The 14,279-nt window shown below is 35.6% G+C and overlaps 1 protein-coding gene across 9 annotated transcripts in view; it reads right to left on the minus strand.

Moving 5' to 3' along the window:
• ZZZ3 (zinc finger ZZ-type containing 3) overlaps positions 1 to 14,279 on the minus strand; it is a 67,830-nt gene that overhangs the window by 13,805 nt on the left and 39,746 nt on the right. For all 9 annotated transcript variants that reach the window (XR_012764398.1, XR_012764397.1, XM_075424740.1 and 6 more), the window contains 6 exons: positions 4,899 to 5,037; positions 3,350 to 3,497; positions 3,149 to 3,267; positions 2,768 to 2,839; positions 2,513 to 2,614; positions 1,114 to 1,209 (listed from right to left, as the gene is read on the minus strand). Coding sequence is in view for 7 of the 9 variants with exons in the window: in XM_075424740.1 (XP_075280855.1) it covers positions 1,114 to 1,209; positions 2,513 to 2,614; positions 2,768 to 2,839; positions 3,149 to 3,267; positions 3,350 to 3,497; positions 4,899 to 5,037 (676 nt within the window). In the remaining 2 variants the exon portion in view is untranslated. The remainder of the gene's footprint in view (positions 1 to 1,113; positions 1,210 to 2,512; positions 2,615 to 2,767; positions 2,840 to 3,148; positions 3,268 to 3,349; positions 3,498 to 4,898; positions 5,038 to 14,279) is intronic.

The raw sequence follows: 14,279 nt of genomic DNA on the forward strand, positions 1-14,279 counted from the left end.
ACAGATGGCAAACTGGAAAGCCTCTGACACAAGCACTCCTTGTTTGCAGTAACTTCAGAGAATACCAGGAGACAATTGGAGGTTTGTAACATTTTAAATAATTAAGAGATCAGCTGCGGTAGATCTTTCTATCGGGCCCCTCTGGCAGTAACTTTTGTTCCCAACCTATCAAGGGATTAAATCTGCAAATTTGCCTTTTTACAGAATCAATGCAAGACTTCTCTATTCTTAATCGGAAAACATCACAGACACCTGGACGCAAAAAAGTAATGTTACTCTGCAAACTGCCATTGTAACAGGCTTTGAAGAACCTTTGTAAACACAACGGTTTAAAAAAAAAAACCCAACCAAATAAAAACCCCACAACAAACAAAACCCCCACAAAACCTGAGCCTGCCCTCTTCAAATGCCTACCATCCTCATTAGTATCCAAGAGTACTACATCATTTAAATCAGAATATATGACTGGTCTGAACAGAAATCTAGTCTCTTTTCTTTTGCAAACGAGGAAGATTTCTCAGGACCATATTCTTTTCTCATCCATTCCAAGATCAGGAAAAGCACCATATTTTAATAGTCATTTATATGACCATTCTATTGTAATGGTCATGTATGCTGCAAATCAAAATAAAACATGACACTTCAGTCTTAAGCCTATGCTTGTGCTAGTTCAGTATGCTCAGTTATACGTAATTCTTTGGTTTTGTTAAAAGACAACTGTACCATATGACTTCTAGGGCTCATTATCCTCTTCTAGATCAGTTACACTAAACTTACAAATGAGGAAAAAGTACCCCAAGACTAACCATTCAACCCTGTTAGTTCAGCTTGTGATCTGTTAGGTTCTTTCGACACTTCACATCCCTGAGATTATGTGATAGATATGTAATGAACAGATATTAATGTGAAATTAGAATTAACACCCAACTCACTCTACAGTGCTAACAGCAAAAGAAAAAGATTACTTTATTTAAGAAATACATGCAAGCTAGAACTAGTTAGTAAGAAAGCACTAATCAAGACTTCAACCTACTGAAAATACCAATGATTTAGACTCAATTTGCTTGTAAATGCAAACAGAAATACAGAATTTCTGCTGGAATATTGTCTCACCTTTTTGGAGTATAAATACAAGTTTGGAGTTCTTCCTGGAACTGGAATACCAGCTTTAGTCAGTTTAATAAAATATTTTTGCACTCTACTGGCAACCTAGAAAAAACAACATGCAACAATTAAATGTCAAATGAAATGTAACAGGCCTTCACTTCAAAGTTTTGCCAGTATTGCTACATTGGTTCAGAAAATAAGGACAGGAAATCCACATTTTCTTCTTTGCAACAACTACTCCAAACATTATTTAGCTTGCAATGCTGCATTTGTAACATTTCCAGAGGCTTTGAAGGCTTTCGGAGAAAAAGCTACCATTGTTTGAAAGTACACAGGAAATCTAGCAAAAAGTACGACAGAAAGAATTTTAGCAGCTTGTTGTTACCTGCTGAAGCTAAACTTATTCTTTCTTAACAATGACAAATAAATTATGCATAGTTAGCATACAGAAAGTACTTCTATATTTTATCTATTAATTAAGTAAGCATATAGTTTAATTCTTTCAGGTATGGAGACATGTAAGTATAGATACAATCCGAGATAAGCTAATCTTGTATACTGAAATACTTCAGTACATTTTCACCTGAAAGCATACAACTGAGATAGGAGAAATTAAAATACTGTAAATGCAGAACATCAGCATTTTTCACTCTAGTCACACTCCTGTCTCCACATCTGTGTCCTTTTGTGAATGTTGGCCCCAGTACAGAACTAATTTTTCCGTCTATTAACATGTCTGCCCATTCTACAGTATTGAGGCACAGGAAATTCAGCACTCCAATGTAACTCAATCTGAGAACAGTCGGTGTCACTATACTTGTTATACAGAATTAAATGCATGCTGTCAAAATCTAATGAATAACTAGGACTGGCAGCTTTGTCATGGGCTTTGAAGCACTTTTATTCTTGATCTCAAATACAGAATTTTAAGAGTCGCATTGTTATTAGTGAAATGCAGGGCCTACTGTTACATTTTTAAGAAAAAATAAGTGACTATTGAAAGGGTACTGCATTTTTTTTATTGCTAGTTCAAAAAAAAAACCAGACATCTACAAATAAATCTGTGAATCTGTGTCAACTGCTAGGATGCAGTGACTGACATTACCAGTACCACAGCACAAGCATTCAAACCACACCCAAGCAGTCAAATCTTTTTCTAGCAAAGTAAGTTTTATTAATTAAAAACATGATTAAAAAAAAACCCCTCTTTTTTAATTCCTCAGTTTATGAACTGGGGGTATTTTTGACAGAAAAAATGCTCCAATTAGAAATAAATTACTTAACTGTCGAAGAGAAACCTGGATACAATCTCTTATCACTGCTCCTTAAAAAACTTAATAAAAAAGCCCACAAACAATAAAAAGTCAAGGAAAGGGATTACCTCTCAAAGTGTTTTACTTGTTACCTGCTTTGCTGTTCTATTTCCCAGTTCATCAGCTATCTTCTGCCACCTTCGGGACTCTACCTCTTCTGGTGGATACTTCAAAAGCAACTGCTCAAGTTTTTTCTAAATCAACAGGAAAAAAAAATAAACATATCTTTCCTAGCAGAGGTACGAGCTGTCAAAAGATGAGTAAGTGCTTTAAACAGTTTATTAGAAAATTGGCCTTTATTCTCAAGTGTGTTACCACAGCTATAAAGTAGAAGAGTTTCCAATTACCTGTTCCTCTACAGTCCACAGCTGGTTAAAAGTTTCAGGTTTGGTCTCATCGCAAAGTCGCCCTCTTATCATCTGCTCAAACACAGTACATAAAATGGAATACGTGTTTAGAAAAAGTACAGTTAGGATAACTTGATTTTAATCCTTTTCCTACCCAAGTAAAACCAAACCCAAACCAAATAAACGCATGAAAACTTGAAATAAAATTTGTCTAAGCCAAAAATAAGTTCTCTGCTTTGAGTACATGAATGAAACATCATAACCAATATTAACATCTGAAGCAATAGTTAAGATTCTTCTTATTATTATACATACCTATATTAAAACAGAAAAAAATCCAAAAGGTACTGTTTTGTAAAATTTTATCTTTGTAACAGCTACCTGTGGACGACTGTTTGTAGAACCTTCTGGACCATCACTTAAAGGCAAGACAGAGTATGAAATGGATTCTCCGTCCTTCCTGGGATCCAAAGGACTTTTTGGTCTTGCAGGTATACCTACTGTAAGCAACAAAAAAAAGGAATTATTAAACCTCCACACTGGCCATATCTTTCTTGTAACGTATGCCCACTTTCCTTTTACCTTTGTCAAAAATCAGCTTCACTCTCCTACTGTTACGTTTTCGGTTTTTGAATTCTCTCTCAAAGTTTCCAAGGCTAGTGGTGTATTGGTCCCAGGCAATCTCAGGTAGCTGAACAACTCTCTGAGGATATGGAAGACCCATATCGACCTGAAAAAAAAAGTGAAAAGAGAAAAGTAGTATTTAACAAAAGTGCTGTATATCCAAACAAAAAAAAACTATGAATCCTTAAAAGTTATGAAAATCTGACACTGCTTTTTAGCTAACAGTAGCATCAAAATCAGAATTTTTAAAGTGCCATGCAGCACAGTCTTTTTAAGGAGAAGATATCCTTCAAGAATCATACACAACAGTGCACATAGAATATGCAGCGGCACGGTCAATGATGGCTTATTGAGCATAAAATTTAAAGCATGTATTTCACAATTGAAGTCAGGTGTTTTTGACTTCAATATCTGTCTGTGTTTTATTTTGTTTAAACATACTGTTTGCCCAGGATCTGTACCTTTCTTAACACAGGAAACTACAGGAGTCAGAGTTTTATCATCTGTTAAACCTAAACTCCTCCCGTCAAAGAAATCAATGTATATTTTACACTGGTTTTGCTGTCTTCTACGTAGAATACAACTGTTGCAAAGCTCACCATTTTATTTAAAGGTCAACCTTGAGAATATAATTCCTTTGGTTTGGAGATAAAAATACAACAGATACTTTCAAGTAGCATTAGAGTTTCCCCATACAATGACTATCAGATGCAACACTATTACATCATGCACGCTACCAACTCATCTCAAAATTTAACGGAAAGACATCCACTGAAACCAATGGGCTTACATCAGTCCTCTCTTTAAACCTAGGTCTCTAGGAAAAGAGCACCATAAAATACCTACCTCATTCTTCACTGAAATACAACATGTTTCTACCAGACCAGAAAGTCAAGCGTGTTTGTCACTGGTAGATGTGGCAGAAAGAAAGTATTCAAGCTTTAATATTTTTTTCAGTATCCCTGTTACTACATTTTTGTTTTTTAAAAGCTTGAAAATGTTTCCTTATCAAAATTAATTCTCCTCCATCAGACAATATTCTACTATGTTATCCAGAACTCAGATATGTTTTCTAATGTTCATTTTGATTTTAGGTCCTGAACTACATTTCCTGCTCTTTTTAAAGTACCCTGAAAAATTCACTCATAGCACAACATTTAGTTTTACTGATAAGTTACGAATTCTTGACCTGATGCCTTACTATGAAGTACTTCCAGTCACCTGTAGATTTCAGGCTGTCTTAGAATACCTACATTACAATTTGAAATTTAAAGACTGCATTTCTACATACCAAAAAAAGTAAAGAAAGCATATCTAATAAAATCATTGAAGACCTATGTCTTACAGATTTAGTAAGCAAAGGGCTATTTTCTCTCAGCAGAGAAAGACTTTTAAACTCATAATGTTTATGCAAGTATTTACAGAATTCTCTGATTTCTACAGATGATGAGTTACTAGTTATTAAAAAAAAATCTGAGTAAAACTTAAGAAAAGCCCATTGAAATACCTTCTTCTGGAGTCTTTCCACAAATCCAATAGGATCTTTCAGTGCTTCTCTCTGGTGTTTGCCTAAACTTTCAAGGTCTTGAACTGCTTGAGTACGTTGAGCCTCGAGTACAGCAATCGTCTGTAACAGTCTCTGATAACTACAGAGTCAAAGGAAAACATCTCACTAAATTTGTCTTTAAAAGTGACACCCCCCATCTAAACACTAGCCATGATTATCTACTAGTATCTACCAGATTTCACAGCTTATCTGAAACAGTGCATAGACAGTTTTACTGAATTACATAAAAAATTGTATCAAATCTATTTTAAATAGTAGATGAATTTATATAAACCTATTAAAAAAAAACCCCTGAAACCATCATTTCCTTCAAATTTAAATTCTATACTAGCTACAACAATGTGGTAACAGGGACAACCTATTCATATTCTCAATAGCTATGACCAACAAGCTTTGCTTACAAAGTTAAAAAAACACAAACAAAATGACCTAATTTCTCTTCCACTTCAAAATCAACTTCCTTCTACCCCAATACAAATGACACTACCACAGAATTTTAACATTTCACTCAACCACCCACAAGGTGGACAGGAATGACCTAGAAACTATCTAAATATTTACATACGCATCTAAATATTTTATATAAGCCTCACCTTAGAGTAGAATACAAGAATTATTTATGAAATGTAACTATAAACCACGGAGCAATTTGCAAAACAAATACATACAAAAGAGATTCCTGTAAGAATACAGAAGTTGAATGAAAATGTCAGCATTCCCTCAAACCCACCATCCCAGATTCACACACCATTTTGACTTGAGAGGCACTGATGTGACTATCATACCTGTACCCAACGATGTATGCTTCCCAACCTGTCTTCTACAAAGCTAACCATGAGTCAGGAAATCATACAATATTGTAACACAATTAAAACATGGGTAACTACATTTAATAACTTTCACTAGTTTTATAGTTAAAGTTGTCCACTTCAGCTTCTGAATCACATGCAGCTACCCATGGCCGCTGTTGTTGCAAATTACTACGTATCAACGTAACTTTTTTCATGAAAACATTATTTGACATTCATTATTACAACTGTATTTTAGTTCAGCACAAAATACAACCTAACGCATACTAAAATCAGAGATTCATTCATTACTACATTATTTCAGTAAATTTTCTTTCTATTCCCTCATTGCTAAAACGAAGACAAGCTTAACATGATGAATTCCACACGTATTACAGAAAAGATCCAGAGGTTACTGAGCTATGCAGGTTTTTCAATTGATTGCACTGATAACTGGGTAAGGCTTTAAGTGGAGGGAAGTAAACAGCCTCCAAAGGCAAAATACAGGCTTCGTACCATCAGATATTTAAGCTTCTACCTAGATATTAAGCTGCTGCCTCCGTAATTTTCTTTCCACTCAAATGTAATATTTGAAAACATAAAATACAGCCGTACTCTCTGAAGTCTGAAACTAAAATACTGACCTTGTTTAAAAACAGTAGGACACAATTCTGTTATCATTTTTGTATTATTTAAATCTGTCCGCACATATTCCGGTTTATATTCAACTAAGACCTAAAATCCTTGTTAAACAGGCCATTAATATCGGAACAGTAGTGGAATATTTTCACTACTGGAAAAGTGCTCCAGTTTCTTCTAAACAAAATAACTTTGCATAAAAACAGACAATGAATGGGGCAATTCCTGAACAGGCACAAAACAAACTTCAGAAATATCTTACAAAGGTAGTGACAGCACATCAAAATGGTCTGAGACAATACTGCAGCTCAGACTGCTACAGGCTTACAGGAATCACCATATGTGGAATTAAGATCTTTACTTAGTTTTTACAAATACCATCCGATTACTGCCTAGCTTTGCACTGGGCAACCTCGGTCCATGCTCAGGTGGCCTGACAGCCTTTCTTACGCAGAAGTCTGCCTTGCACGCTCCAGAGAAATTAAACATAGGCAGGCTGCTAACGGGTTTGATGTAGATGCAGCTGTAAGAACACCAAAGAGCTTAATGGTATCTGGGGAGATGATTTACCCTGCACAACAGCAAGCCGCCTTCTATCAGCAGGTTCCAAACTTCTATGCAAGACTCTGGAGTTAACTCTAGTCACAGTAACAGAGGCTCAGCACCATACAAAAAAATTTGCATCTAAGACGATGTTAAATACATAACTGCCTTTCTTTTCTTGGGCCACTTTACCTCACTTATTCAAAACGCATTTAAGTGATTGCTTTTCCAAATGAAATTGAAAGAAAATAATAATTTCATTTAAAACATTTACAGAGATAGAAGAAAAAAGCAACCAAATGTTGGAGATTAGATTAAGTGCTAATGATGATTCACATATGTAAAGTGGGGGAAGAAATCATCTTAATGTGGTGGCCTTAAATAATTAAGTGTGAATGGAATAAGAAGAAATTACATTTTGGGGAGAAATAACAAACAAAAGAATATTGAACTCCAGTTACTTCCCTCATTACAATATTCATGTGACCTCACTGAAGTGATCATGGACTTGAAGATAAATGGTTCAGAAAACAATACGCAAAATATTACAAGAACATAATGTTCAAAAACATATCATGTGATGTTGATCTGTGGCTACACAGTACCATTGTCATGAAATCTTTCAAGAGAGAAAAAGGTTTTTTTGAGCAAACTGTTGAGACAAAAAGATTTCCTGGCACTTTTTTGTATCCTCACTAAAGAAATGTATTAACTTGGAGCTATTTACTTTAACTTCCATAATAAGTTTTTATGAATGAATATATTCTGAAGCCCAGGAATAAGAGTGCAATTTCACAGAATCAAGTGAATATCAGAAGTACTGAAATGCATGAAAACTTGCATTTTGGGGTCTTACATTGCCAAAAAAATTTGAAAATACTAATCCTGAAATAGGTAGTTTGCATAGTCCATATTCAGGTACTTCAGATTTGCTGCAGTACTGCATTCTCTCGAAACCACTATCTTCCAAGGTTCTTTGTAACTAAGCACAACAATTATGATTCAAACTACCTCCTGCAGTTGCACTAACCTTCTCCAAAATTGAAAAAGCCTAATGAAGGTAAGGAGAAAGTAAGTGGAACCTTGCTCACCAGTCTGCTGCAGAACTGGCTGCATCCTTCAGTGAGGCAAGCAAAGAGCAATCTTCTCTAAATTATCTAGCTACAGTTGCATAATTTTCTCTGAAAGATCTGTGAGGAATAACCAAGGAAAATTCTCTGCCAAAACAAAACAAACTCATATAACTAAAAATGCATAATTTGAATAAACTCAGTCAGTCATATCCCCTACACCAACTGAAGTTACACTTTTCTCAGTTTCAATTACTAAATGGTTAGTAGGTACACAATCTGAAGTGGTTTTCTTTGTAGCAAAACGTACATTCTACAGAACGTAATTCTGTATTTCCACAATTCTAATATTGAAACACTCTTGTAATTTCTAAATCATGTTAACTGCTGGGAATCTTCCAAATGAGCACCCGAATAATTCAGTATAGTATAAAACCAGTTTGAGTATCTCTGTGCTGAAAAACCTTGACTAAAATGCATTTTTGAGACACCAATATTAAAAAAGGAAATCCACTTCTTAAAAGATTGCTACTGATAAGCAGGGATTCCTGCTGATTCAGTTGGTCTGCTGCAGCGATAACTACTCCACTCTTTTGGACTGCTCCATAAAATTACTATTACATAGCAGAGCCGTATTTCTAGAAGTCCTGCCATAAACAATTAGTCATTACACTATTCATTTCCACGACCTTTGTTCTAACAGCGATTAGGAAGACAGCAGCCTCCTCTCTTGTCTATGACAAAGCTTGAAAATAGTGTAGCTAGTACCTTTATGACAACCTTTTCCATTTTGATCCAGTTTTCTGAGACCTACTTTCAAGCTGCCTTCTTTTCCCCATTTCCATCCTGTGATAACACTGTTTACATTTCCAGATCTAAGTACCCAGAGTTACATTACAGATTTTATTTTCATCAGGAACTAACAATGAAAAGCACTATATACATTTGGAGTCAATCTGCCTTAAGAATAGCATGTTTCTTAAGTTTACTTCTATTTTTTATACTAAAAGACTCAACACTAGCCTGTATAAGAGGCTGTGTCATTCAGCATTTTTAAATACATTCAATTCAGTAAGAGTCATTCAGTCACAGAGGCTAGTCCCTCCGCAGTTTCTTAAGATTTTGTCTCCCTTCAAGAGAAGAACACACTGTACTTTTAACCATAAATGAAAGAGTGATGTGAGAAACTGATACTACAAAATGAAGATTTTAACTTTTAGGTAGCTAATTCAAATTAGTGGATAGAATAAAATAAATAAGCGAAGCTTTTCAGTTAAATTGCGGTAAAAAAATGTGAAGCATCAGTTTTGTACTGTTGGACAACATAGGGGGCAGACATAAAAGTGGCTGTTGGTAACATCCACCAAACACCACAAAAATGCCAAGCCTCATCCGAAAACAAGCTCCCTGCAAAGTCTTCATGCTCAAACATTTAAAAACACGTGAGAAAATTTTCTGCCACTGGTCTTACCCATAAAAGAGAATCTTCATCTTCAGTATCTTTATCCAAAGTAAACTTACGCTCGAATTTAGCAAGATGTATCTCACGAGACTAATGTGTACTACTTGTTGGACTCTCCTTATCTAACATTCCAACATAATTATAATCTATTTTCTCACCTTTTAAGCTACAGATTTACAAACAGCAATATTACTTCTACTCTCCCCTCAAATGAAAATAAATGGAAGGAGATCCTTACCAGTCCAAACTTTAGTCCTTATTTAATCTTTTTCAGCCTTACATAACCACATCTGAAGTAATGATATAATAAATATTCTCACATTTACTATACATATAAACTCACACAACTTTTACCGCCTTGAAGTTTCACATAGTATTCAGACCACCTTACAGACGCATAGCTAAATATTTATTACTTGCTTTTAGCATGAACCATATACAGATTTAACACACTTGCATTGTTATCATAATGATCATTTTTCCCCTTATTTAAATTTTTATCAGTTAGGTCACTAATGCAATTCTATTCAGTATTTTTTAAAAATCTGGCAATATATAGAATAGTTTTATATAGCTAGCAGGTGACAAAAGTGACACTTCGTAACAACAGAAAGCTGTGGCAAGAAATTATTTGTAATTTATGTAAGAAAATCAGCATACAGAGTTCCCTCTAATTTATTGTCTGGATGCTCAAATAAATTACTTGAAATAAAACAAGTTACTTTGCCAACTGTACTTGCCTTATAATCATCGTTTAGTACCTTGCAAAGACATGTACTTTGATGCCTAATTAAAAAGAAGTGACTTATCCTCTCAACCGATACAGTGCTGTGCAGCTGGTGGTCATCAGTTTCCACTCCCCAAACTAACTGCACTTCTACAGTTGTGTCAATATAGTTCACCATATGATAAAAAGTCTAGTAACATCAATTTTGGGGATTAGAAGGTAGAAATGTGTGTGCCATAACTTAAATTTTATATCAGAAATACTGATTATTTCTTACGCAGGTAAGATTTGGTTTAAATGAAGGAGTATACCCTTCCCATAACAAAACATGGCTAAAATACACGTATTTAAAAAATATCTACTTTAAAAAAATTATTTTTTGTATTTTCAAGAGCTGTGACACAAGAATCGGTTCGGATCAGTAATCGGGAGGATTAGAGCAAGTCTTTGTTTTATTGCCATCTACTGGCACTCCAGCAAAGTACAGATTAAAACCTGCTCTCCTACACCTAGTCGTTTACATCACTCTGGATTTTGGTCTGCTAACAGTGATTCAGAAGAAAAATCCCTGATTAGATGCTAAGAAAGTATTGGATATTAACCGTGTTATATTATAAGACTGCAAATTACTGTAGGAACAGGGAAACACTAATTGCACTTAGAATTTCTAAGTTAACCCACAGCAGCTGCAGTAAGCGACTGGCTTCCCGGAGCAACCTTTAAGCCAGAAACAGAATATTCACATTTCAGAGAACTGAATGTTTTGTTTTGTTTGGGGTTTTTTTGTTTGTTTGTTTGAGTTCAGAAATATCAGATAATACTCCCAGCTTTTAAGCTTGGCCTGAAATCTTTGCTGGTGTCATGATACAGTAATTTTGACACTGTAGAGTTTCTTGTGAATTATTCTGATGTGAATCTGAGATTTAAAAAAATCTGTTACAGCACTAGGGAAGAGTGCTGGGATTCAATGCCAGAATTGTAGGACACATATGACAGTAAAGAGGAAGCAGAAGAGCCTGATGAAGAGTGGCCCTTCTTTGATCTCCCTTTAGAAACAGAAAAGAGTTTAAGGGCATAATCGATAAGAGCTTGTATCAACTCCTGTCAGGACTTCTAAAAGCACCTTTACCTGAAGAAAGCAGCATATGGTAGGTTTTTACTAATCTATCTAACACTTACATACTATGACCAAGGTAATCTAGTTACACTCAATTCTGCAACTCATTATGAAATTGTCTTCCACTCTAGCTTAACCTCTTTACATGTAACTAACTGTACCCTCTCTGTACATATTTAATAGTCATACTTCAGACCTTTTAAAAGACTTCAGAGATAAGTAAATAATTAAACTGCATCTCCATTTTATAAATTAAATAACTGAAGTACACATTAAATGGTTTCTCCAAGTTTACCATGCCTGTAACAGAAAAAAATCGCTATTTCTGAATGCCGGCCTCAGGCTATAATAAGCACCTATTTAAAACAAAATAGAACTAAGCCAAAAAGCACATTTCTATTTTTTTAAAAGGACATTTAAAAAAACCACAAGCCCTAAACCAAAACAGCAAACCCTACTGCAGTCTTTTACGTGGATGCAAAAGAGCCATTTTCCACTCCGATTTCACCTTCCTTCTAAATTTCACAGCTCCAAACTTCGTATTTCAAGAATCTGAACAGTATTTTATTGGTTATGAACTTGTCATGGCTCTTTCTTTCTTAAATCCTTAACTCTGTTCCAGAAACGAGACACCCACTTCTACATTCCTACAGGCTTCATTCTTGTCAAGAGCTGTCCACCACACTCAACAGGATTTAACATTTGCTGTACAAAAGCACCTTTATCAAATTAAGTTTTCCAAATTTTTAGTAGCAATTAGGTCTCTGTGCCTTTGAACAAACATATAACTTGCTTCAGTCTTGTCAACATGAAAGGTTAAAACATCATTCATCAGTTGTCCCCCAGTTAACATATTTTAATCTAGCCTTTTGATCAGCCTTTAACAGTACTTTCTAACATATTTGGCTGTAGGACAGTGACATTTGGTAGGGAAGAAGACATAGGACCCTGTCATTCCTCTATTTTCAAGGCTTGGAGTGACATAAGGAAGTTGCAATAAAATTATTTTCCTTATAAGGGGCACAGAAAGAATGGCTGACAGCACATTCCCAGCTCTTTCTCCTCCCTTCTCATTATATCTAAAGAGAACGGTCCCAGTTCCTTTACTGAGAGAAAATACCACACAAATTCCTCCAGTATCTCCACTTAGATATTACTCTCTAAAAAGATGCTGGGGAAAGCAACCATTCAGAAGGAGCTTGCTTCCAGAGACAAAGCAGGAACAACCCATGTTACCATGAGACTGACCCAACTGCACAGAAATCCTCCGAACAAAAAACCAAATATCTGAGTACTGACAACAGTGATTACTGAACTCCTTCAACTCACCCCAAGTGTATGCAGGTTTTCACTAAAACACCAGCAAGAACCCCTATTCTTGCTATAGGAACAAATTAACATATTCTCTCAAGTATCCTGTTACAGTAATATCTGAAGACTATAACTGGATTACAAGAACATGATATGCAACCATGAGAAGCTGAATGTTCTAACAGCAATACAAAGAATTATTCACTCAATCTTTTTTGGCTAAACAAGGGGAACAAAAGTTAGAAGTAAATAAGAAAATGAGTAAAATGTATCTTTTTATTTGTATTCACTACGATAATAAACCATGGACAAACACAGTTGGTCCTCGGCTTAAGAAGCATGACATTTTCAAAGGCTGTTATACAACACAACATCTTCGACAGCATACAACAGCACATCTTCACCTTCAACTACGCAAAGCAAAAAAAGTGTGCAATAATAAAGAATTAAAAATCAGCTTGCTATTCCTACCAAGAACAAATTTAAAGGAAACCAAAAAGTAGATCTTTCCTCCTCTCAAAATAGTATGTAAGTACTTTATTGTACCAAAGAAACATCTACCTTGATTAGAACTTCTTGCTGACACTAAAACAAGCATTAATACGTACTGCTTGCACAATTACTTTCTAAAAGATACTGCCAGTCAATTTTGTAGTTCATGATGCAGATGCTGTCTAAACTTCATTTATGACCAGAACAAATGGTTAAGACTGGTAATGGAGTTATCACTTCAAGCTAGGTTAGGCAAACTGAAGAGTAAAGATACCCGCATTCTCACAGCATATGCCAGTCACTATACGCTTGTTTTCTTGTGGCATCACTATGCCACTATAACAACATTTTAGTGAAATACTTGTACTTCCCTACCAAGAAGGCAATTATGTTAACACAGTTCATGCCTTGTCCCATCAGACACACGTTACATTAGTATAACTGGTATAACAAAGGCAGAAGTGGTAAAGTGTGGTTACACGTCTCTTCTGTGCATAGCCAAAACACAGCCAGAGCCTTACTCTCCACACAGCTGTGCTGGGTGAATATGTTACTATCCCATCTTCTCTTGGTTTTGCCTCTCTTTTTTTTCTAAATCAGGACCATAAATTTCCTACAGCATTTGATTTTTTTTTTCCAACTGATATTTCCTACACTTCAAAACCATTTTTCTTATTTACTAATACTTAATTTTCCAGTTTAGATGAATTTACTAATGAGGATCCTTAGAAATGGTAAACATTTCCAATTGAACAGGTGAGAAAGTAAGTTTCTACCTTTTTCTGTATTAAAATAGTAAGTTTTGGGGGTTGGTTTTGTTTAAATTTATGCATTTTCCCCTCATTTTGATCCATGTTCATCAAAGCAGCTGGGAAGACAAGCTGAGTTCCCGTATGTTCTCTAAAACTGGCAGTTTGGGAAGGGGGTGAGACCATAACTGCTGTCCCCACAAGAGAAAGGCGAGCAGAATCCAGCTGTTACTCTTCACATCCTCTGGCCAGCCCACCAGAACACACATCCACGCACGCTACCAAGCCAGCCAGCAGGGAAGCAGCTCTGCGCTGGAGACCTCACAGGACACGACGCTGCAACAGAGGACTCTTGGAGGTGAGCGCACAGGCAGAAAAGCAAAGCAGGTATCAGGCAAATCAGGAGAGAAGAGAATTCAAGAA

The sequence above is a fragment of the Opisthocomus hoazin genome, chromosome 6 (genome assembly GCF_030867145.1).
Source record: "Opisthocomus hoazin isolate bOpiHoa1 chromosome 6, bOpiHoa1.hap1, whole genome shotgun sequence".
Classification (NCBI taxonomy): domain Eukaryota; kingdom Metazoa; phylum Chordata; class Aves; order Opisthocomiformes; family Opisthocomidae; genus Opisthocomus; species Opisthocomus hoazin.